Below are 25,912 nucleotides of genomic sequence, written 5' to 3'. Positions count from 1 at the left end.
AGGCAATGTTGGTGAATTCTATGTTTCCGCCATGAATGTGTCTCCTCTGAATGACTACTGTAATACAATTGTTTTGACTGGGAATTGAAACAGTAAGAAAACCTTAACTTGAAAGTTTACTGTGTTGGTAGAAGTCATTCTGGAAAAGTTAAACTGTAGTTTCCAACACAAAAATTGGACTTACCCAAATTTTAGACTGAACAGTCTTTGTCAAGGAATGAACAATCCACTGCTTCTGTGACGTCAAGTTATGTAGATAGCATTGGATCATAAGTTGCAGGAAGTCTATGGTACCCACCATCTGTGTTAAGGGAGGGTTGTTAATCTCTGATATAGATGGCTTCTTTAAATGGCAAAAAAGTCTGGCTCTGTGTCTAGAATTTGGGTAAGGCCAATTTACGTGTTGGAAATTACAGTTTAACCTTTCCAGAGTAAGAAAACCCCTTGTCTTCTCAGATAAGTTTTCATTGCACACTGTTAGTCTCCTGATGGGGAAAGGGAGAATAAGTTTTACTTGCATTTTTACTACCTAGTTTCAGGACTCATTGTTGAGCAAATCCCATTGTTCGTCCATCGGTGTATAGATTTAAAATGTCAAAGGAAATTTATTTCTGGATTTATTATAAAATATGTGGAAGTGAAGCATAACTTCAGTAATGGGTAGGACATAACAATCGTATGTGTAATAATTAAGTTGTTTTTAGCTTGGTAGAATGGCTGTGACTATATCCAGGTAATACAAATGTCAAGGGGTGCTGTCTTCACGTCTCCAGACAGTTTCCTTCTTGCTTTAGGTTGGCAGGGGTCCAAGGACAATGGAGAAGAATTTTAAGTAGTTATGGGAGAATGTCAGCTTTTATCAGAATGAAATGACAGCAGTTCCCCCACTGTACTATAATCCATGCGCATGTAACGTAATGCTCCCCAATATCATTTGATAAAAATGCCATTTTCTTTTTTAAAAACAGCAAACGTTAAACCCATGTGTAGAAACAGTTGTATTTCTTCTATTGCAGTCCATTCCAGAGACATTTACTCTGCTAATAGTCTGCAAATCAAACCTGGTAAAAAAAAAATGGCATTTCTGTGATATAGAGAAAAGGAAAGGTAATTTACCATATGAATTACGCCATGCATAAATTTAAAACCTAGTCTCTACTCAAGCACATTTCCACTCACACTGAGAAGTGGTTTTCCCAATGGACATATCCAGAAGCTGATGATGACGCAAGCAGTCAAACCATACTCATCTAGCGATGTACCTTGAATACAGAATGTTGCCAAAAAACTTTCTGGGCAGCATGCCCAGAGCACAGTATAAACAGTACATATGGATGCTCCCAAGGCAGCATTCCATCGTCTTAACACTTAGATCTAAGTTTTAAAAGTTAGAAATGTTAGTAAAATGTTCAGTGAGATTGATCTTTAACTGAAAAGAAGTAAAGGGCCAAAATTCTATGAATTCCTTAAACAGCATCCTCACTTTGTATTTACTTTACAATAGAAGGCACCTGCATAGTCTCTGAAAGCAATATCTAAAATGTCATACTGTGCTTTGTGACTGAAGTTTTTGATACAGTGGAGTCAATGTTATTCTAGGGAGGATACATTTTGGACATGTTTTCAAGGTAGTTTCACACTCGGTAGCAGAAAACATCTTGTTATGGTAGCAAGTTCAGGAAGTGGCACACAGGGACAGTCCTTGAAAACAGTGAGTGATGCGATGCTTTACTGCGTTGGTCTTGTTCATGTTTTATTTGAGGCTATTTTAATCTAATAGAATTTCAGCATGAAAGCACCCAGGTGAACAGGTAGCTTTGTGTGACAAACATTAATGGTTGGTAATGAGTGCCTTGGTAATACACAAAGTCCCATTGTCATCAATAAGGCTTCCAGTATTGTCATCTTTAGGTCAAGACAAGGTACTTCTGAAACAGGGAGGAAAATTTACGTCCATGAAAAATTGAGATATGGTTTTCATTATGTGTGCGTCTGTGTGTCAATGTTTGTGGTCAGCAGGATGTAATTGATATGAACTTTCTTATTGTAGGTTTTGGAAAGAACAGGGTTAAGGTCAATTAAGGGCCTACTGGTGGCATTTATTAATACTGCCTTAGAGCTTCTGGTTTTTGTATTTTATCTGGGACATGCTCTGGTCTTAAATTTTTGGTAGAGGATAGCTTTTGGTATCAGGAAAAGGTGGTGTAGGTTTGGTCCCCAGAGCAGCTTGCTTGCAGCAGGTCTTCATGTTTTTCTCCTATAACATCTTACTTGCTACAACATTTTATAGCCCATTCCAGCATAATGGCAAAAACCAAAGCAGTTCCCTACTGTGAAAAATGGATGTTTGCTATACTTTCAGCAGTTTTTCATTATTGCTGTGCATTGGAAAACTTTGCTGTTAGAAATTACAGGTTTACCTCTACCCAATCATGAATACGAATGTATCATCTACACTGCTTCTCTCAGTTATTGATTGCTGGAGTAGTCTGAAGCCTCCTCCACCACCCACTCAGTGACATGCAATCTTGTCTAAGAATTAATATACTCTAGAAGAGGAATGTTAGGAAGACTGGGAAATGTTTCCAAATGTAACTCAGTAGTGATGGTGTTCAGGACTAACTGACATAGGGATGAAAAAGTTTGTTGGAGCTACATTCATAACCAGTTATGCAGTCTCCACCCTTGAGCTAGCTAGGAATCAAACCCGGAACCTCTCAATCTTGCATCTGCTAGTGTAACCACTCGGCCAGTAGACATCACAAATTCAACATGATGAATTCAATCATGATTTGATTTCAATCCTGATGTGGTTGTTCTGTGTCTTCTCCAGGCTGCGACAACAGCAACAGAACGCCACCTTGCCACTCTTCAAGAAGCGCAGTGCCTCCTCCAGCGTGAAGTCCTACAGCGCGCCCATGGACGACGGGTCCGATCCCCTGTCGGATGAGGACCTGGATGACTCTCCGTAACGTCTATCGTAACTTCAGAGTGTGGGTCAACTAACAGGAACAACAAGTGCACCATGACAGCTCTATGATAGTCTTACAAATGTATTTCTTACATGTTGTATCTTTAGTTTACAACATATCCCAACATGATGTGCAACAGACAGTATCTATACACATTATATACTGCAGTGACTTCCATTTGTGCCTAACTGCCACATTCACCAGTGCAGTGATCTTACAGAAAAAGGGACGGACCAGGAATGGCTGTGAGAGGAGCGAGGGATAAAAATGATAAGGTACCAAGTAAATGTCTTCTTGGAAGGTTGCAAAAAAGTTTGGTCAAAACATTGATAGAATATATGGTACCTTAATAAAACTTACATAATAGGTATTGTTGACCTATATGTATCATTGGAACAAGTTTGGACTAAAATTTTAATTATGTTTCTTATAAGTCCACTTCTGAGAACATTTTCCTGTAAATCATACATATTTATAATGTTAATACTCCAAGAAGTGTTCCACCATGTTACTGTTACCATTTTACGATCCCACGAAAGATGAGAACTTGACCACTTAACCTCATTGCAGATGAAATTGAGTTAGATATGGAGATGTATTGATCAAGTGATACTGCACAGATGCCCCTTGTACGCACTAATCCAAGTACCCCTATGACAAATTCTTTAATCCTCCCCGATGGCCAATAGTTCACTTAGAGTTGATGAACATGACAGTAACTCTTAAACCATGAATCTGCCTTCAACTACCAACAGCCATATGGTCCCCAATTTGCTGTCGAGCTGTTCAGGGAGTCATCACTTAACTGCCAGCAGGTACAGAGTCTTTACTGTAGATGGACGTTGGGCGTCAATCACATTTATTGGCATTGTCAAGGCATTTTCAACATGATTTACCACTTTGAGTCCTACATTCAGTTGTAAATTATGGAAAGAATGACAAGGATAGTATGCAGAAACTTTACCTGCGTTCACAGCCACTCCATTTGTGCCAAAAATAGGTGTACTAAACTAACATTCCATATCCATAGACACGAACAACAACCTAATGTACCCCAACTAGCCAGTGCTGGTGCTTATTGCTCCATTACTACTGAAGTAATGAGACTGCACAAAAGGATTTAAAGAAGTCTGCTTTACTGTTAACATGCCCCTCATGTGGACTGCAAATTATTCTCGATTTCCCCCACGTGCACTTAGTATCCTAAGAGTAACATTACTACTGCTACAGGTAACATCTCTAAAGGTATAGGTGTACCCTTCATGTACAGCGTAGAAGTGGCATTGGAATATTATAATACCAACCGATCATGTGGTGTTTTGGTTAACGTTATAACCGAGAGATTGTGGGTGCTGTTACATTTATAAGCAGGCATGTTTTTCTGTTACAAAACATTTGATATACATATTTCTATACTAGCAGGGTCATCTGGTACTTTTGGGACCAGGAAATTGTCTGTGTATGAGCAAAACTGTGTTATGACTGAGTAAGGGAAAATAGAAAGAATTGTCTGAAGCATTCCATCTAGGATGACAAATGATTTTATAATTTCATAACTTTGATGTTAGTTTTATATTGTAGACTGTGTTCTTGTTGATCGCAAAATAACAATTTGTATAAATATTAATCACGAAATTGATAACATCAGATGATGCATTCCAGTTACCCAGCAAGACAAATGATGCAATTGACATGTGGAATTATTACTAGCGACCATTTATATCAATCAGCAATTTGCAGGAACTTTTTGTTATGCTCTTCTACTGCATATTCACTTATCCCGAATGGTTTGTGTTAATGGAGAGACATTGCAAGTCTTTGAATCATGCCAGTCCCTTAGTGCCAAGGGTAGTTTTAAACCTACTTTCCCGTCTCCTGTTGAAGATAAATTTCCATTCCTCCATGGCACATAAAGAAAGCGAGTCATCCTGCTTGAATGGTTTGTGGAAATTCATTGAGCAAGGCTGTCTCCAGGACCTGTCTGTCCGGGGACGGAAATTTGCTTGAAAGAAATTGTGAAAATGTATTTTTGTAAGTTTCAAACAGTAGATTTAACAACAAAATTCAACAGCGCAGACTCATACTAGAAATGAATGGTACAGAAAAAAATTAGGCTGGAGACTACCCTGCTGCTGAAACTGTAAAATGGGGAAATTTGTGTACTCCACTTGAAAGACTCTTTGGTGAATGTCAGATTCAGACTTTCCATCATTGAATTATTCAGAAAGCCTTGTTGCTTCCAATTCAGGGGATGTCTTCGTTTTCATTAGGGAAAGTGTCACTGTTAATGAAAGTCAAATTGTTGGTTCCTAAATTTGTCATCCGGCTCAGTAGATAGGAAAGGCCTGTCTATTCTACTCATTAAACTTCTCTCTGCCAGCTTGTCGTAACCAATGCAAATTTGGTGCCTGGATTTACTTGCTACAAAACCAACAATAGATTGGATGAAAACTCCAAGATTGTTACAATGTATCGTTTGAACGATCCCAATGGTTTTAGTACAGTAGAAGGTATATCATGATGTAGAACTGGTATGATACATGTAGCTGGAAATGGCAGTTTCTTTCAACCTTTAGTGACCTGACATGTGGAAATTTGTTTGTTTAAGTGTTAACATAGAACACAGTGCTGTGTATTTGTTTTTATACACAAGCATTTTTAAGTACATGTACAAGGTTAATGACTGTGACCAAGTCAGTCTTTTATTACATTTTATTATATGGAACAACATTGGCAACAGTATGTATGTGTATGTTGTCACTCTGTATATTACAGTCATGATTTAGCACAATGTAGATTGTATATCTACCATGTTAAAACTATCCATTGTTCAGTTTTTTTGTGGGAAACAAAATCTTGTTTGCTCAAATATTTTAGATTGACTGATGACTCATTGTCACTTTGACAAAGGAATTGACATATAACCTGTGTGCAGCTAAGAATGATGACAAAAATCATTGTTTACAGTAGTCAGTTTTGGGCCTACAGAATAATTCTTGAACTACATGTTATCAATGTGGCTCTTACGTTATGTGATCTTTGATAACATGCTGTAGTGATACGGTTATAAGCCACAAAGTTGATGTTTTCACTTTGTATAGCAGTTCCAGGTACTAGTATCCTGGTAAACCCAAACCTGTATCAGTACCCCTGACAGGAGGAATCTTTTATATATAATAATAGCCAAGGACATTGTATAAAAGTGTGCTTGGTAAACCCACGTCCTACACATATACATGTAGTACCAAATGTATTTGAACAAAATGATAATGTTTTAACAATATAGCTTTTAGTTTGTTCAGTATGCTGAATATCATAACATTCCACTTGATCAAGAATTCACATGTTGGATGTTTTTGTGTGTAGTACTCTACAGAGATGCTGTACTGTAATAAAAACAGTTTTATGTAATACTATAATAGAGAAGTACTAACCCAGCATTATAATTGATAACCTTGCCTTATACTACCTATATATTTTATGGTTACAATTTTGTACTGTATTTACACATTCAATAACAATATCTTAACATAGACATTTAATGATACACATAGAGTAAGGTGTAGCACATGTACATCTACTTAACACTATCACATGCTTAAATCAATGTACATGTATATGTCATCACGATCAGTAATTTTATATTTTGAATAAAGCAAGTGTATATTTATTGAAGTCAGCTTTATGTCTGTTACATGTTTGATGTTGATTGTGATGTAGTGTTATGGGCCATTTTATGACCATTTTGTGCCCTACTGAAGTTGGATAAAGCTGGAAATGCATGATGTTTGGCAGAAACAGAACAGCTTTTAGAGTTGCTTGGGGAAAAGAGGAAATGGGTGATTTCACCATGAATTTTCCAATCATACATTTATTGTACTGGTATTAAGGCTGTTTCCAGGACCTGTTCCTTTGCCCAGGGATGGAAATTTGTTTCTTTGGATTGACAGGAATTTCACCCATTCTGTGCAGAAAGTCTGAACTTTCTGAAAATATATTTTTGTAAGCTTAATATAACAGATTCAACAATAAAAATTTACGAGTGGGACAGAAAAGGCTAGAGACAGACTGGCTAGTCTATATTTCAGTGATATAGAATAGTCGGAGGCTTCAGTCGCTACTTGATTTTGTGGAACAATGTCAACAATCACTACGTCATTCTGTCTGCTCATTTGCTGGAGTTCAGCAGAGTTAATTCTAATCTGTCAGAAGGACTTGACATTTTGATCTGTGTTCCTTCGGGAAGCCAATTAGCAGATTCTCAGGTAAACTTGACCTGGGTGGTGTCTTACTCAGGTCCAGATGTGACAGCACAACTTTTAGTTCTTCCCCAATGATGGAGGAGACAACTGTTCCCTGCTGATGGCAAGTCTGACCTCTTGGCCCAGAACCAAGTCATCAGTTCTGTGTAGGAAGTCAGGAGATTTCACCATTGCCAAACTGTAGCAAATTGTGAACTCCATATGTTTGGCAGGACCTAAAGGGGGCAACCAAGAGGGATTGAAGGAGGGGTGAGCGCTAGAAGAGGTTGCTCAGGCACGAAATTGTAAAAAAAATGTTTCGTGACACTGAAAAAGGTGCAATAGTGATTCAAAGAAAAATATGTTTTCATAAACATGCACAAGTATGTAGGTGCTGCCAGATGTGTCCTGTTATGAAATTTCTGGCTCTGCCCCGCCAGTGCAGACAATCTTGAGTGAGGCTTTGAAGGGATGACATCATATATTTTTCATGCAAATATTAGATATGATTGCTTTTCTGTCCTTATTTAACCTTGCTCGATACCAATGTTCGCAGGGCAAATGTTGAACATTTTAGTTTTGCTCTGGCTTTAAACATAGTGAGCAGAAACTGAAGCTAAGGTAGTGTAATATCTATAAAAGAAAGTGTTCAAAATTTGTAGTGTGATCAACTCTCCAACTCTAGATGTCTCGGTCTCGAGAAATAAAGATGTAAAAGAATTATCTTTTCTATACTGCTGTAGTGAACAATAGCCACAGACCTTTACTTAAAAACACTTCAAAGCTCTACATAGTACTCCAGTGACTTATCAATGATTCACAGCTGCCAAATCTTGCATCGTGAGAAGGTGGTGACTGCCATGAGTCTTAAAAGCTTGGAGACCACTTTCATTTATTTCTCTGCCCATGCTGTTTGGGAGCTTGTGCCAGGTACTAACTGCTGCATACATGAATGTTATGCCAGTTGAGTGTGTTCATACTTTACCTCCTTGATATAGCTATGAAAACATTGTTTACCGACAATGATGTCTTTAGATTTTCTTTAAGAGTCCTGGACTCCTTTATCTGACAGCTGATTGACTCACAGAATGCAGATCTATTATATAAAGGTTGCTCAGGTGGGCTACATAATGAAATCCCTGGATAAGCTCATTAGTGGAGTGTTTTTTTTTTTCCTTCCTCAGTTATAGAGAGCCATGTGTTTACATCTTTATTTCTCTTTCATATTGAATTTAAAAAATGATTTATTTTCTGTGTGACTTGACCTATAAGCCTGTTGCTTTTGCCTGTGACAACATGGAAAATAAGAAAAAAAATTATATTGGCTGCTTCAATGATTTTTGGGTGACAAAGCATTTGTTAAATGTGCAATTTTAAAATATCTATAATGAAATGAACAATTGAATAAGGAAATCCATTTTCTGTCTTCTGGTGGAGCAGCCAACTTTTAGATCTGATACAGCAAAGGATACAGCAAGGAGATTGAAAAGTTGTTTTTTTAACCTCCTTCGATATGGTAAATAGTAAGGACCAAGAAGGTTAAATAAGGACCTTAGAAGGATCAAGGAGGTTATAGTCCTTGAAGGACTAAATACTACATGTACATATAGCTAAACTAAGAAATACAAGAGCTTTACCCTTTATCAATGTAAGTCAGAGCTTTAACATTACATTTTTGTATATGCAAGGAGGTTAAAGAATCTTTCTTTAACCTCCTTGGTATATGCTAGATGTCTGGGAAGTTAAATTGGCAGGTATGGAGTTTCAAAACTTTTGGGCTTTTGACTTCTATTTCTCTTGAGATCAGCCTCCCTGGTACTAACCAGTCTCATGAGCTTGTTAATTGTGTAGACTTCAGCCTATCTTTTCTCAGTCTGTCTGCATTGTAGTTTGGATTTTGCTGGGCTCCTCTGCATTCCTTTTGCCAGGCCCCAGGTGTCCCATTCCTCTGACATTTGGACACCTCTGTCAGCACTTCACACAGAAACGCTGAAGATGGGTGTGAAATCTGTGTAAGCTCCAACCTTGTCAGTCACTCCATCTGGCAGTGGAGGGATTTTGATGAGTCATGGAGTTGACCATGTCCTTGGGCTGACCGGTAGTGTAGCAATTTTAGTGATAAAACCTCCTTCGGCTTGGTATGTTTTCTTAAAACACAGTTTCTTATGTGAAAGTAGTAAGACCAACTTTCGTTTTACAGCAAACGTTACTTTGCGCATTTGACTGATTTGGAGCTTTCATCAAAAGCTCCTTGCTTCAAGGTACCAAAACGCTACAAAACGTGTTTTATACAAAACGTTCCCACGTTTACGTCTAACCTTCATATAAAACGTTCCCAAATATAGTTCCCAAACACTACAAAACATGCACTAACGTTACCAGTGCCATATAATTTGATTGAACACCAAACTATTATGCCTTAAAGCTTTTGAATTTACGTAACATAATTTCAAATGATCAGTGCAACGTCATTATCCTTGGCCAGCGTTGTCTGTTTGAAGAATGAATGTCACTATTGTCAATTCTAGTACTGATTGATTCTTGTAGGGAAAACAAAGGTGAGAAATGGGTGAGAAGTGCTTTTGAATGACACTTTTTGTTTATTTTGGAACTTTCCTTCGGTGGGTCATCCCAACCTTTTTATCCACCTGAAACGGTCGGTCCCCCGCAGCTACACCAGCTAATTGCCACCACCATATTTGGCCAGCCTACCCATATTTGGTTCATGCAAAACCAACAGTATCCATATATGGGCATGATGACTCTTTAATGTGGCAATGTTGACACTGTGTCCTCAGTAATGGTGGTTGGGCTCGTGGTGGAGCGTGTTCCGTCTTGTGTCCCGTTTTCCCCAGGCGATAGCGTTTGAGCAGCCGCACCAACTATTTATCAGGGGCGATCGTAAGGTATGTGAAAGTATTTCCTTGCTATAAAACCGACATCGATGTTTCCTGTCCGGACGGAATCCGTCTAATTCGGGAGGGGTACACCGCCGGTAAGGTCCGCAGCTAGCTACCTACCTGGCCGCTCGGGAAATATTTTCATGTCGCTTCAAACACTTGTAGCGCGCACAGTCTCTTGTCTAGCGATATTTGTTGCCATCTTTGTCATCTCTATGTCTCAGTTCCGTGCCAATTTCAGTGCTGTTGTCTGTCACTCTCTCTGTGTGGACATTTTGCCGTCTCCTAGTCAAGTTGTCTCCACGCACAGGTAGCGCGGCCCAGTGCTTTATCACCTTGCTTGATCAGCTGAGAGCCTACAATAGGCGCCGTTATTGTGTAGTGGTGTTGCAGCATTGTGCCGAGTGTGAATGTGGCGAAGACAAATACAAAATAGCGGACCTAAAGGCGGGCTAATGAACCCACCTACAGCGTGCTCACCCATCCGTTTACCAAACGATGTTTTTGTAAAATTATTTCTCAAGGAAGGAAAAGTTGATCGCCTGCTTTGAACAAATAGACACAAGGGCGCCAAGCAGACAGGTGTATATTGATGCAGGGCGTGTTCTCTTTTTAATGAGGGAGATATGATAGCCCGTCTAGGTAAATCATAAGATATAATAAAGAAAAGTTTTATCTTTTAGTTGGAAGGCATAACAAATAAAACATGGTTCCACTCAGAATTATGATCGATGTTTCTTTTATTTTTTCTTTAATTTCAACTTTCAATATTCCATATCCCTTCAGATGATCTGCAGAGTTGCTGTTTGACTTAATGACTAAAGGCTTAGCAGGTAAAAGATTATCTGTCTCAAGAAGATACCTATGTTACCAGGGCCCACAGTAATCTCCTTGTGAAAACTTTGAAGTTTTAATGTGTGAAGAGGGAAACAAATCTGGTTGTGAATATTCAAGACATGGAGGGGATGTGTTGGCTAGCTTAATACACATCTTCATTTTGTAGAAAAAAAATTAAGCTTTAACATTACTTGTAAGTTGGTCTGACTGTTAGGAGTGATCGTGCCATAGACTCATTCTTATTATGTTCTGTATCTACAGTACTAGAATTAAATGTTTGAACCGATCCCATTAACGTACACCACTGTTAATGGCCATATAGAAGAATACACACTTCTCTGTTTTGTTTACCTACTACATGTAGACTTCTGTTATGTTAACACATTCTTCACACTCTATGGGGGAGAGGGTGTAGTCTGTTTTGATTTGGTCATTTTACCACACATTAAGCTTCTTGAGTCAACGTTTAGACTGGGCTGGTGTGTAAGGGTCTCCATGGGTTTACCAAGAAATCCTGTTCTTGGAATCAGAATCTATTCTTAAATGTCTTGAACTTGGTTTCTAATCAGGATTTGATTGTGGACACAAGAAACTTCGTTCAAGAAGCTCCCAGGAGATTGAGTCTAGATTTGACATACATGTACACTGTCCTAGAAACTGGTGGCAGAGAACCTTGGATCAAACAAACCTGGCCAGTACCAATTTAAACGGGGTCCAACAGTTGTTTGGAGCTGTCCCTCAAAGCTCAGCTACAAGCACTGTAATGTCCAAGGGCAAAATGAATGGATTAAACATTCTTTCTTGGGTCTGTGGAAAGGTTTTAGACTCACTGGTAGAACAAGAACATGTCCTTGAAAATGTTTGCCTTGCTTTCAATAAGACGAAACAGTCATTTCACAATTTATCTTTTCCATGTAAAATTTATCTTATTCGGCCAACTATACCATACACTCCCATGTCCCTGTTTCACAAAGACAAAATAAAGGCAGTGATAAAGAGAAAGCTGATACGTGTCTGTAGCCATTAGTTTTGTTTGAGTTTGAGCTGATGCCTTTGTTGAGCTGTAGATGGTCGTTTGCGATAGAGCCATGTTTTTATCGCAAAACAAACACTGCAATTCTATATTCATCCCCGCAAGTCTCATTGTATCAATTGTCTTATAATACTTCAAAAGGAGAAGTTATAGCACCAATCCAACTGAGAAGTATAGATGATTACATGTTTGTGAAGTTGTCTGTAGTTTTACAGTGTTGTTATTGCATGCGTAGGGTTGTGGACAGAATAAACTAAAAAAAAGAGGCCAGCAATGGTTTGTTTTGTACTTGATAGATGGTGTCAAGATTGTATGTAACCAGTGAGGTTAATATTTTAACCTCTTTGATGTAACAAACAGAATTTGTATCAATAGGAATTTGCTTGCTTTTCTCTTATAATTGGAGGTACTGTTTCCTTATTATTTGCCAAGTATAGTATGTTTCACCACAACAATTTTTCTTTTGACAGTCCATTTTTGCTTGTTCTTGCATTTATGTGCAATGGCGTTATGAACACGCATCAAACGAATAACAGACTGCCTTTTTCATACCTTGCTGATAAAACAATTTTTGCATTTTTTCTTGATTTCATAATCATTAAATTTTGCATCATTTGGTTTCCAGACAATCCTACCTTCTCTGCCCGTTTGAGTAAATACATGTAACCCACGTCGACATGTATTACTCAAGACCCTGTTATCATATTCATAGCATCATAGCTAAGCCCGAATCTGCCGTAAATGGCACCTGTATGGCAGTGGTTATTGGATTGAGTGGATTTCTGCGGAGAGGTCCACACCCCCACAGCAGATGTGGAGCAGGAAAAGGAGGGGCAGCATAAAAACACTGCCAGCAGGATGCCTCATCCTGCTTAGTACATGCCAGCTGGCTGCCTGAGTGCATGTTCAGATGACAAAAAAATCTTTGGATCTGCATGTTGGGTACATTGGTTGTCATCAGAATTGCCTGAACAGAAAGTGCCTGAACATTTCAACACACGCTGAGGCCTTAACATGGGTAAGTAGAATCCAATCCTACCAGCACTATTGTAGATACTGAAAGAAATGTAGGGAAAGAAAATAGGAGATTGATTGTATGCTGGGATATATACAGTCCAGTGTGTGCAGATCATCAGAGAGAATTGTGTGGGGACAAGCAACATTGTGTTGTTGCCATTTCAGACAGCAATCATGCCATTCTTGCCTATTATGTGCTTCCCTCTTGTAGAGAAGAAAAGAAATGTAAGGAGCAAAAGAAAATTCGTCTGAGATTGATTGTATATGTGTGTGCAAATCCTCCAGGAGAGAATTGTGTGGGGACACGCAACATTGTGAGTTGGTGCCAATTCAGGCAGCGATCATGCCGTTAGATTTCCCTGCCCATAATTCGCTTTCCTCTTGACATAATTAGAAAGCTGGAAGCCTGAAGGCAGCGCAAGTATTTGAGAATGAAGGAAGCACTTTCAAATTGGTTTTCTAAGTGCACACCCAGAGGATGTTGTCCGTTACTCACCACAATATATCATGGATACCTATGAAAGCATTTCATGTTGGCTCGGTTGAGTGGAGTTGACAGAAACAGCAGTAGTATTTGAAGAATTACTCCTTATGTAGGCATACAAAATATTCATAGGGGAAAATCACATACATGTATATACTAAGATAAGCTAGAAGTTGACAGCATGCCAGTACATCAAATTTTACAGCCCCTTTGTAGCAGCCACTTAGTTTATAGCAGTGCTGGCAATAAGGTTTCTCTTAATAATTTATCCTCTCCAGATTACAGAAGAAGGGAGGATTATAGATGGGCAAAGAAATCGAAGGTTTCTTGATTAAGATGAATCACTGGCAAGAGCTTTGATCTTTTCACAAGTGTACTCTCTGGGATTTGCACAAATTAGGCAAGTGGTATAATGTGGAGGGTTATTCTAGGTTTGATGGAAGAGGATTTAGGACTCAAGCAGTTATTGGGGAGACAGGAAGAGAACTTATGGATAAGACATAAATCATGCTCAAGTTTTCCTTACCTGTAACATACACTACAATTTATATAATAGATACATAAAAATAGCTTTCAAAACTTCAGTTTAGTATTGTTGAAGTTTAGCATAGCCTCAACGGCTATAAGGAATCTATTATGTCCAAAGAACTAAAAGGATGACACATTTTTTTCACATCAAAGGGGAAAAGTGTGACAAAGGCATTTTCACAAAGAGCCTTTAGGATACCAAGTACCCTCCATTGGGTCAGTTCTAAAGGGATCTTCACATAATCCAATTATCATGTCTGCTTCACAGCATGGTACAAAACTGCTTTGAAATGTTAAAGAAGAGAGAGAGAGAGAGAGTTGGATCAATTTTTGTCTGACCTTCCCATTTCAAGGACAAGGAAGGAGATTATGAAATTGATTTTTTTTTAAATTGCTGTTTCAGGGACAACTGCAGGAAAACTACACTTTCCCAGACAATATTACTTATCCCACAATCAGCCAGAATATCTAGAAGATATAGACTTATGGCAGGAATAGCAGCACAGGCAGCAGTGATCAGACTTTTCTAGGACTTGATCTTGGCAGTTTGTAAGGGTAGAATGCTTCTTTGAAATTTATAACCACACGTTGAGTGCAAAGAAACATTTATAGTTTGTACATATACCATTCATTGCAGATGCCAGTTTTGGTGATATATCAGCACAGCCTGTGATACAGCATACACACTTTCTGAGTGCTATGATACATTTGTGGTCCGTATTTGTTGGTGTTTTCATTTCTGTTTGCTTTAGTAAAGCCCCTCTCCTTCAGCGGCAGGCTGGAGCTAGGGTACTTCCCCAGCTTAGAGAATTTTTCTGTAGGGCAGAGCTTTGTGCACCTTTATTTGAACAGGTCCAAGTGCCTTAGTGGGCTTTTCTCACAGGTCACTAAACACATGGATCGACAGGAGCAGACAAATGGCTCTGCTTGGAAACCCTCCAGGATCCAGGAGTAGCTTTTCTTTGTTGAAGGCTGAGTTTTTGCTACCCATTATCAGTGGGCCACAATTTGGGCTCCCTGGTCCGAGGTATGCTGCCTGGAAGGGAAGACCGGGTCAGCCGGCAGGGAGATAGCTAATTGCCGGGTGAGTTTGAAAGGTGCATTTATCTTGCATTGGGAGGTTTTTCACTCCTTCTTTCCATTCAAAGACCTGAGGTCTTTTGATCTTAATGGACGTGTGCAGCAGTTTGGCTCTTCTGTCCGTTTTTGTAACAGCTCATGGACGCGTGTGATGGATTGCGCTGGTGCGGCTCGTCCGAGGGAAGTTTGATGGCCTTTTTTCCTCCAGGGATGATTCCCATCCAAAGTGTAAATTCCCCTGCCTCAGTGATGTACCTGTACTGTAAACCCATTTAGTTTCACAGTGGTTAATTTCTGGTACGGATGGAAAAAGCGGTCTTCGCGGTGTATCAAAATCATGGTTGAAACTGTTCTGTAGTACAGTAGTCATACAAAGGAGATATACTTTCAGTGCCATGAATTTGCATTTGAGAGGTTAGCACAAAAACTGTAAAAATAAACTACTGCAAAAGTCTTACGATTTCCAGTATTTTGAATACCCTTGACCTAATTCCATTTTCAACAGAGAGATTTTGCACGGATAGGTTGACGTTAACACAAGGAAGTGTTGCTTTCCTTACAATGTCTTATAAAGGCTCTTTTATGTGATATCTATAGCATGTTTTTGCCATGCTTATTATGTGTACATATTCTTCAGAACAGGGATATCTGATATAACCTCCTTGGAGAAACCATTGGTTTGATACATATTACAGCGTACTCTTGATAGAAGGTAGAATGTAATATCCATTCCGACTCGACCATTTAGAGAAAGTATGGCCCAGCAAGGCATGATGATAGTCATGATGTGCATTTCTCCCATACGTGACTTGTCATGATGGTAATGTGCTTGTCTGACTTGCAAAGCCTGCCCGCACAGAAATTCATCAAACCAGAGCTTGGATAATCTGGAAGTTTAGAGCATGAAGCTATGATGGGAGAGTGCGGCTATCATTACTACCATACTTCTTGTACATTTCACATAAAGTCATCACAGTTCACCATGAAACAAAGACAAAGACAAAGCTGCTGTGCTCAAAAGCAGAACAGATAAGGGCCTCGGCAGGTCTGGCATGTATTTTTCTGATACGCACTGTACTTACTTCACTTATTATGGCCATTCTCTAGGCATTGGTCATGTTGACCTATATGGAGCATTACATGGTTAGACCCCCTTTCCTCTAGAGGATGGGACCGCGCTGCCATGCACCAATGATTTAACAGATCACTGAAAGAACGTTTTAGATAAGGACTTAATTCTTTTACGTTTTGTGTCTTCTGTTGTCTCTTCAGTCAGTATACTTTTCGTCTCGCAACATACTCCTATTATGATTATGAAAACAAGGGTCACAAAAAATAAAACATGGGTTGCTGTGTGGTCATTCAGTGATCACCGTCCAGTGGAAAAGGAGACCTCCATCTGTCTGTTTTGAATTCTGGTGGCAGACTGAGCCGGGGCGGGCAATATGTTCCCAGCGTGAAGCCTGACAAGAGAAAGTCGTCTGCCTTTGAATCTGTATGGAATACTGATGTCAAGGTCATGAAGACCTTTGTGGCATCCCAGCATGGGAGAGAGCACCCATTGGGGACCTCTAAAACCCGGAATTTTCCGCCAACCGAAACATTGGGATGACTCGGTCTAATTTCGGCAGAATGCCATTTGGATACATGATGAACGAGATGTCAAAACTGAAGGTTCTACTGCAGTACCCAGGAGCACCACCAGGAGGCCCATAATCTAATCATTTCGTAATATCAGTTCTAGAGTTATGCCATTCACAAACAGACAGACACAACTACCCAAAAACACAAGCTTCTTGGCATATGTTTTAACCGTTCAGTCATTACTCAAGACATCATTTATTATAGATGGAAATTAATTTTCTGAAAGTTCTACACATAAAATTTCATTTTGCCTTTGTGTAATTAATATGTTTCCAAAATAAGTGCAGAAAATTGTTGACCCTTTGTACTTATTGTAGCCAGCATCTGTTCTGCAGTCATGTCAACAAAATTGAATGTCACACAGGGCAGTATTATTCAAATTACTTCTGTGAAAGGGTTTTAGAAAGGCTTGACTGAGGCAAAAATGTGAAAGCACTTGCCAGCAGTTGCCAGAAGAGAGGACAGAAGGATGGGACAATATTAGCAAATGGAGCCACAATGGCCAGAGGGGGAGTTGTTTCTTCTTGCCAAGTGGGGCACAACGTCTGCGAGCCATGTAATAGCAGGGTACACCCGAGCCATAATGAAAAAGCAAACAAAAGAATTCTCTCAGACCTAACTTCTCTCTTGCAGGGAGAGAAGATGATTGTATTGAACGGGCGTCTTTTAAAACATACGTCCATTTCTCAGTGGTATGACTAAAAGTACATATGTTGTTCCAGTTTCAAACAGCTTAGAGGTTGACTTTATCCTAGTTAGGATCACAATGATAAGGAGTTACCTCGTGACTAGAAAAGTCTATGAATCAGGACAGCACAGTAGCTTAGCTCCTGTTTTGCAGGATTTAAATTCTAAAACGTGACCTTTGGAACCAATGACCCTCAAATTGTAATTTTTTTGGAAATTAGCATTTCCAGCCATGCATGGAGAGTCCTATCATAGTATGGCAGAAGATATTTTTACCACTGACAGTGGTACAAGAATCATAATCCATCACCATTAAATGTACTTTTTCACTTGATTTCTATGCCTTTGAGAGGTACATTTGGAGAACTTGCAAAAACGTCATTAAAACCAGAAGTTCTGATGCAGTACCAAAGAAAGCCACTATGAGGTCCATAACCAAACTTGTACCGTATTTCATTTTAGAGATGACCTTACATGTATGTCCACATACCAATACCATATGGATCCATCCACAAGACCACAACTACTATAGAAGAGTTATGCCTTCCACATTTATACCCCACCCAACCACCCGAATGGCAGCAGAAAGATAACCTTCTATGTGAAGGTAGTGGCATTTTAAGATGTATAAAACTTGCCAAGGCAAGACGTTTGCTTGGAGAGGAAGCACGGCCAAGTCTGAGAAAGCACAGCTTTAATAAGGGCTGCTGAAGTGAGCAAACATGTTATTCCGGCATGTTGTTCATGGACTGCAGACAACAACGGCTAGCAGTGGAGTGGGTGACTGTCTGAAGAATGGCAGAGAGTTTTTCAAGTGTTTTTCCTCCACCTCACCACATGTTCAGACATCCTCATCACACCCACTCCAGCCAATGGCACTTCCTGATTGGTCGGTTAGTGCAAACAGAAAGGGAGAGGAGAGTGAAGTGTTGTAACCAGAGGCAAAGGAAATGGTCAATTCTTAGGGGAGACTCATTAAAGTTAACTCCTACAATGTACAGCACCTGAAAGCTAGTACAGTGACTTCAGTTACTGTGATCTTATTTTGTACTAGAAGGGAAAGACATTTTTTCCCCGTAATTTGAATTCGCTGTTGAAATAGTTTTGTTGTACATTCAATTTGATAAATACATATTCACAGTATAATGAATTCCACGAAACTAAAACAAAAAATTTCCAACATTTACAATAATCTAGTCATTTCTACTCTTAACTCACTGGAAATTCTTATTTTGGCTGCCTTTTGTTTTTGATAACTATTATCCTGGACATGAATAATACATAAATTTTTATGAGTTACAGTTACGATGTGATAAAACACTCCCATTACTCAGATATATTGGTATATTTGCATGCAGCAGGGCATTGGCTTCCCCACCTTCTGGTAATTACGGTGAGTAAAATGACTTGATTACACCATCCACACCCCTTCATTCAGTGAAGCCATGTTACAGGCATGGCAGCTATGCCACCAGGTAATTGGCTTCATTTGCATTACTGATAACAGCTTAGGTAATCAAACCTCATTACCTACTTGATTGAGCTGTCCAGTGGTCAAAAACTCCCCCTTATGTTGTTATCTGGGAAATGCTTCTCAACATAATTATATGTCTTGCAGTTTTGTCATTCATTTTACAGGAGATATTCCAGATTAATACAAAAGAATAAATGTCTTGCTCTGTACTGCAAAAGGAAGTTTGTTCCCCTTACAAAAGAGTATTAAAAGCTATTTTGTGTAAGAACCTCTGATTTTGAAGTAGATCAACTCATTGAGTGGTAAACAGTGCAGTATAATTAAAGGTTGAAAGCTTGTCAATCACTGTCCCATTGGTGGTTTGAAAAGACTATTACTGATTTTTAAGCAGATCTTGGAGCTAGCCAAAAGTACAGGAATATGTTTCACAAGGTAATGCTCAGTTGTGTAAGTCAATAACTTGAACCATGGAAAGATTGCTGTTAAAGTTCAGCTTGCGTGCACACATAATTTGATTAAAATCCTGGCATTGTGGAACACACACACGGATAATCAGTGGTGTGCCCTTGTCGTGTGGTGAGCCGATCCCAAATTTGGGAGGAATCTGTGAATAGAAGCACTGATTGGTTGTGACCCCTGACCTGTGCCTGCTCACCCCGACAGGCTATTAGCATACCTTTCCCCGGCGTGATTAGTCAGAAAAGTAAGCAACGAAAACACGTTCAGTGAGTGTGAGCAAAAGTAAGGCAGCTCAACAGGAAGGCAGGGGCCGTGAGAAAGGGCCCCGTGGACGTCAGGACTAGTGCCACACTCTTCAAGGCAGTCAGATCAAAACCTGGTCCATGTTTCTAGCAGCCACCGACGCGAGAATGCCCCCAGCGATTGGACAATGCTTCGTGGTTATAAAGTAAGCTTTTGCAATAGTGAACTCATTTATGGAGAAAATTACAGACAGGTATAACCACAGTCAGCGGGCGGAATGTAGCTAGCATCCCGTAATTTGCCCCTCACGCCAGACAGGCGGACGTCAGTATGGGACAATAAGAAATGGACAGGTGAGGGGAGTTTTATAGCTTAACAGGTAACCACAAGGCCTGATAAGAATTGGGTCACGTATTGTTGTCGTGGATGTTTCAATGTACTGACATTGAGAGTAATGGGATGTCTGGACGGGGAAATGGCTAAGGCAGAAAGGGAAAATTCCACAAATGTTAAGTAGGTGCCTGGCTGTCTCAGTACTTTGCCATGTATTGTAGGTTACAGGCCAGAACATGTAACTCTTGCAGTCTTGACTGTCGTGAGAGGTCAGTCTGATTTACAAACTTGCAGATCTGCTTTTCTTTCTCCTTTTTTCCAAATGTCTGTCTTGGTATTATTACCATATTCTACAACTTCAACTTGTCACTTTTCCATTGCAGAAGGTTTGACAATGGTTAAGATATATCAGACTGGTGACATGAAACATGACTTGCCACCCTTTGCCCTCACTTATAAAGTGGCTTGTCCCTCATTTCCATAACAATACCCGGCTTTGTGGTAGCAGAACGCAGACAACAATGACTGCAGTTCTCATTAGCGGTCATTACTTAATTGAAATGTCAAGCTCTTAAGACGTCAAAAGTGGCCATGTAAAGGCAGTTCTTTGCAAAAAGACTTTGTTTTGTTTTCAGACGTCCTTGACTAAATGCCTGCTGCAAAGGTGAGACAAGCTAACTTTGCAGACCTGTCAGCTACTGATTTTTATCTGTAAGCAGGTAATTTATTTTGGCTCCCATTGTTTTGCAGAGCCAGTATGAACCTGTTCTTCAACTCCTGCGTCTGCGTTGATCACTGACAGAAGGTGTACAATATGGCATCAGACTTCAACGACATTGTCAGGCAAGGCTACGTTCGCATGCGAAGCAGGAAACTTGGGGTGAGTAAGGTCACAATTCATCATGCAATTTTCGTGTTTTTGAAGATGTGAATCTCTGGCTAAGGCATGACCCCCTAGGCTTTGCTGTAGGCTGCATGATAATTTCTCTATTCACCTCATTGAAGATGACTATCAAAACTATGAGAACAAAAGCAACATTTTTTATGGCTCCATCCAGTGATTTCAACCCTTAAGGTTTTAATAATCTAGTCTACACAATATACTTCTGAGTTATACAATCTATAGTTATGTTTGCAAGGAGGTGACCCTATTAAAGCTTGTGTCTTTCATTGTTTTGTGCTGTTTTGTTATAGCAACAATATACTGGTACATGGCAGAAGTGTTAGGATCTTAATCAAGTTTCCCAAGTCGATTTGCATTGAGCTTTTGTCCATGATGGGAGATGCAAAATATGATAAAAACTGTTACAGTAATCAATAGCAACATGTTCATCATAATTTTGCCTGTTTTCTACTTGTCTGACTTCTATATAACATCTACAGCTAAATAAATAGAACAGGTGGAGTTGGGAGTTATGGACTGTACCAAACACAGTGTCAGGTCAAGGGTCTAGACAATCCTACATGTTATCTGATATTCAAGATCTGTACTATTTTCTAACCTTCCCGTCTGAACATGTCAAGAAAACATGACAAAAACGCAGGCAAGTACGAAGATTTATAGACCCATGCTGAAGAAAAATTTGCTTAAGGCGAAGCATAGGTTGGGATTTGTGCCTATGGGCAAAGATCGTAAATCTTACTAAGGACCTGCTTACAGTCCGGCTCCCATGTTCCCTTTACTGAGGGTCTGCATGCCTTTTTCTGTGAGGCATAGCTAGCTATTCTAATTCAGCGATAGTCATTGCTGGTCCACTGTAAGTCAATGTTAAGCATTGTCTGCAAATTATTTGTGAAGCGAAATTGGCTGCTTCAATTCTACGTGGAACGTTATTTGTTATCTACAATTCTTTTAGTTTTACCAGATTTTGCAAAAGTCTTGGTTGATCTGTGTTTGCAGGCTTGTTTTGCCATGAAAGCAATGAAGCAATTCAACGAAATTGTTGAGAAAACATTTCACAAAAACAAGTTGAATTACTATTAAGTCTTGTCGGTCCTCCTGATTGCTGGCCCGCTAAATTTACAATTAAGTGTTGCCAGGATTCCCCCAAGCAGACCCTCATAAATGAATGACTAATACACATATAGGAGTTACTGAGTAGAGCTGGTCTGTATTAAGATTTATGGACCAGTAAACCTGGAGATCAGAAATAGGATCACAAGTGTGAAGTATACATCAGTTCTCTGTAGGCAGGCTTTGGTAAATGACATTGACAGTTATGACCACTTTATACTGCAATGTAAGACAACAATTGTAGTCCTTCTCACTGTATATAGTAGTCTGTATAAACACATTGATTCTTCAAATCAGAGTATGTTGTACTGTGTGATGATGATAAACTGCGCCTCACCATATTAATGTGTACAGCAGTAGCTAAGATCGCAAAATATTGCAGTTCACGACACCGACAGTTTAAATCACCGTAGATCAGTACCATAGTGGTCAAACGGTCAGCCCTACACGGACGCTGTAGCCTGACTGATGAGGCAACAGTGACCTTCACTTCTGGCCCACCCTGGCCTATTGATTAATCTCTCGGCTTGCGTGTGGGTGGCTGTGAAAGGTCAAAGGTTAACAGCAAATGAAATCGCTAGACAGGTCCCAGTTGCAGCGCCAGATCAAGGAGCATGAGAACTTCATATGTAATACAGAATTCTAATCAAAGCCTCCATATACATCTATCGGATACCTACATCTGTTTTCTTTTGCCATTTATAATATTTAAGTAACAACTTTTTGGCAAAAGAATACAATATAGCTACAACTACAGTATTAACATTCCATATCTCAAAACGGATAATGAAACGTTGTGGGTGAAATATTTGTCTGGCTTTGTTATCCCAGGATAATTACATTCCTATGGAGTTTTGCGGCGGGGTCAATGTCAACTTAATGCACTTCCAAAATATTTTGGTTCTTTTATCAGTGCTGAATTGATACAGAATGGAAATGATCAGTTGGCTGCACCTGGGAGTTGTGGTAACCTGGCGGTCCGCTGTGACGTTATCTCCAGAGAACACATGTGACCTAGGCAGGGATGTTACTCACAAATGCCTGTAGTCAGCACAAAACAATGTGGGAGACAAGATTTTGTGCTTTGTAACATCAATCCAGTGTCAGAATGTAACCACGATTTTTGAATAATTTGACTGGTGCTTCCTAATTTTACATACTTTTCATGTTTCACACCATGGTAATGTACATATGACGTACAGAGAGAAGATGTAAAAGAAATACTATGATACGCCACAAAAAATGCTACGCTTGCAACAAAGGTTAAAAAATTTCACTCTTTAACATTCAATGATAAATATGGTCATGGTTTACAGCCTATCATCACAATCATCGCGCTGGATTCCGCAAATTCCATTTTGAATATCCTGGTACATTCCGATCAGCAACACGCTCTAATTGTCGAGCTGCAACATTTCAATAACCTTTACTCTATCGCTCATACACCTGCTAAAACAACTGATGCAGATAATGAAAAAAATTAAAGTCTGTCGCTCACTGTCCCAAACCTGACAGTGATAAAGCTTCCCTGGGGAGACTTGATTATAGGATGATGAAATCCATGTATGCTTTCACAATTCTCAACATTTCAATTACTGTAATACAACACATGTATATTTATTTGGATTGAATATTTATACCATCAGATTTACCAGAAATGCTGGATCATCTTTAAGAGAGCTTCCAGCAAGGGACCCCGGCGATTTGAGAAGTTCCTGGATGAAAAGGCAGCTCAGATCCGGGCCTATCACAAAGTGACCGTCCTGGAGAGCGTGCGAAGTGTGTCCCGTATGCCTAAGGACAGCAAGAAGCACGCAGTGTCCATCATGTTTGTGGACAACTCAACGAAACAGTTTGCCTGTGAATCAGGTGAGTTTGGCAAGAACTGTCTTGGTCAAATGCTTCAGTAGTATTGATCATGTGATGATTGTTTACACTGTGTTTGAGGCACAAAATGTACATCCACAGTAATTGTGCAGTGCTGTACAAATGTGGTGCTGTCAAAGACTACAGGTAAGACTGTCACCAATTAAATCTGAAGCTGTTTAGATCTTTTCCGGAGATAGAATTGGCCCTGGAACAATTTAATCCACTTCAAGAGTGTGTAGTCACCATTCTAGCACGTCATTCTTTATTCATGAAGTATATGTGTGCATTCAAAATTTCGCAGCCTTGAAGTTCCTCCATCAACATCTTTCCTGCAGTGCTTAAGGAGTTGATGCAGGTTGGGTCTGACCCCCTAAATTCTTTGTCTGATAACTTGATCTACTGTCTGCTTGTGATAGCTTGTAGCTACAGGCCATTAAATGGGCTGCAAGCCTCACTGTCTGGCGGTCAGTGCAGTACCCAAGTATGGTAAACAAGATAAGGAAATCCTTGTTGTGGCATATCTAGGCACTTCATTACGGTACCTACAATTGCAGTCAGCTTTCTTCTGTATTTTCCACAGTGCCATTGAGCCATATCTTTAAATGTATTCTGGACAACGTCTTACTGCGACGGAGATAACCCTGTCTCCTAGGTATAACGTAACCTTCCATTAAAACTATTAAGACTTGCCCTTCATGTAGGTACTTAAGGAACATGTTTTTAAAACTGGGAGATAAATGGCAATCGGGTTGACTCCAGGGAGGTGATGGGAATAAGCCCTATCTTCCCACATTAGGCCTGGGTTTCATGCTGGGTGACAGGTTACCAAGAGGCAGCTTGTATCTTGTCAATCAATGCACATCCCTGCAGGCTTTTAGTGCCCCGGTGATGCTCCTGATCTGCAAACATAAAAACTTGCATAACAGAGACGAAAAGAAATCTTAAGCGCAACCTGTACAAGTGGGTGGGTTGAAGAGGAAACCTTTCGTACATACAGATACAGAATATTCTGTCACTTCGAACTAGTTCTTACAAAAAGGGTTATTATAAAAAGCCCAGCAATGATTATACCGAATGCCTTGTTATCTATTACACCAATTCAGTTTCTTGGCTCTTAGATTCACAGTCTTAATTTCTTGCTGATTTTGAAACAAAAATCTGCAATAGTCCGAGAACTAAGAAATCAAATCTGTGCAGTCTAACAGAAAACTTACTACATCAATCTTTATCCCATTCTACTTGAGTACTAGAATTTGGTTCAATAACTCCAGAGTACTGTAAGTTGCAAAACGTTTGAGGTGGTTTCATTTTAACATTGACCTCTCCATAGCAAAGCACAGTGAATGTAAATGAACCTACAGTAGCAACAATCCTGTGTCAACCTGTGCATATGAACCTGTCCCCGTGATTTATCCTCATGAATACTAATGTGACTTAGAAATTCTGCTCCTCGCTGTAAAATGAAGAGCTGCAAGTGGTCGGTTACTCTAGGACAGTACCCAGTCCTGTCTGAATTATTGCAATACACAATGCAAATGTGACTTGCATTTCCCAAAGGCTTCACTTTCTTGGAATCTAGACTGCTTATAGGATGCACTAATCATATCAATGGCGTGTGCAGTCTACATCGTCTACTTTGTGGAAGCCATTTCCTAACACTTCATCACTTAAATTCTTTCTAAAACCAAGTTTACTGGCTTTCATCAGTGCATAGTGTGGACTGTTTGCAGTGTCATCACAAGTTCAGTTCAACCTTGAAAAATTCTGGTGCTCTTGACTTTTGTGAAATATGAGACAACAGAATGAGGCCACAAGCATAATATTTTCACAGCACAGTTGCTGCACCTTGCACGTATATCATTGATACCAGAAACTTGGAATGCAGAGGCCACTTATTCCTCTCAGCTGTTGAAGCTGTTCCCAGAATAACTGTGAAGGTGAAAGATGCCCTGGGGATGATGGCAGGAACTTCCCAAGTGTTGGACAGTTTCCCAGGCCTTCATGTTTATGAAACCAGATGGACCACATCTGAGGCTGGACCTGAGATGTGATCCTTCTGAACATGAAATTACCATTACCACTTGTCAGCGTGACTCA

The 25,912-nt window shown here is 39.7% G+C and overlaps 2 protein-coding genes across 9 annotated transcripts in view; both read left to right on the top strand.

Annotated features, from left to right (window-relative positions):
* Positions 1–6,647, top strand: part of LOC118417222 (coiled-coil domain-containing protein 102A-like) — a 24,874-nt gene extending 18,227 nt beyond the window's left edge. Inside the window, exon 8 of the mRNA XM_035822685.1 lies at positions 2,834–6,647. Within this exon, the coding sequence (XP_035678578.1) occupies positions 2,834–2,972 (139 nt within the window). The 3' untranslated portion in view covers positions 2,973–6,647. The remainder of the gene's footprint in view (positions 1–2,833) is intronic.
* Positions 6,648–9,945: 3,298 nt separating this feature from the next.
* The window catches only part of LOC118417151 (docking protein 5-like), a 42,416-nt gene continuing 26,449 nt past the window's right edge, over positions 9,946–25,912 (top strand). For 4 of the 8 annotated variants that reach the window (XM_035822567.1, XM_035822562.1, XM_035822569.1 and 1 more), the window contains exons 1-3: positions 9,946–10,119; positions 20,683–20,812; positions 23,593–23,815. In XM_035822567.1, coding sequence (XP_035678460.1) covers positions 20,747–20,812; positions 23,593–23,815 — 289 coding nt within the window. In that variant the 5' untranslated portion in view covers positions 9,946–10,119; positions 20,683–20,746. The other 4 variants (XM_035822565.1, XM_035822563.1, XM_035822564.1 and 1 more) reach the window with 4 other exon arrangements.

This window comes from Branchiostoma floridae, chromosome 6 (genome assembly GCF_000003815.2).
Source record: "Branchiostoma floridae strain S238N-H82 chromosome 6, Bfl_VNyyK, whole genome shotgun sequence".
NCBI lineage: Eukaryota > Metazoa > Chordata > Leptocardii > Amphioxiformes > Branchiostomatidae > Branchiostoma > Branchiostoma floridae.
Note: the sequence above shows the minus strand (reverse complement) of the source record. Positions and strands in the feature narration are given on the sequence as shown.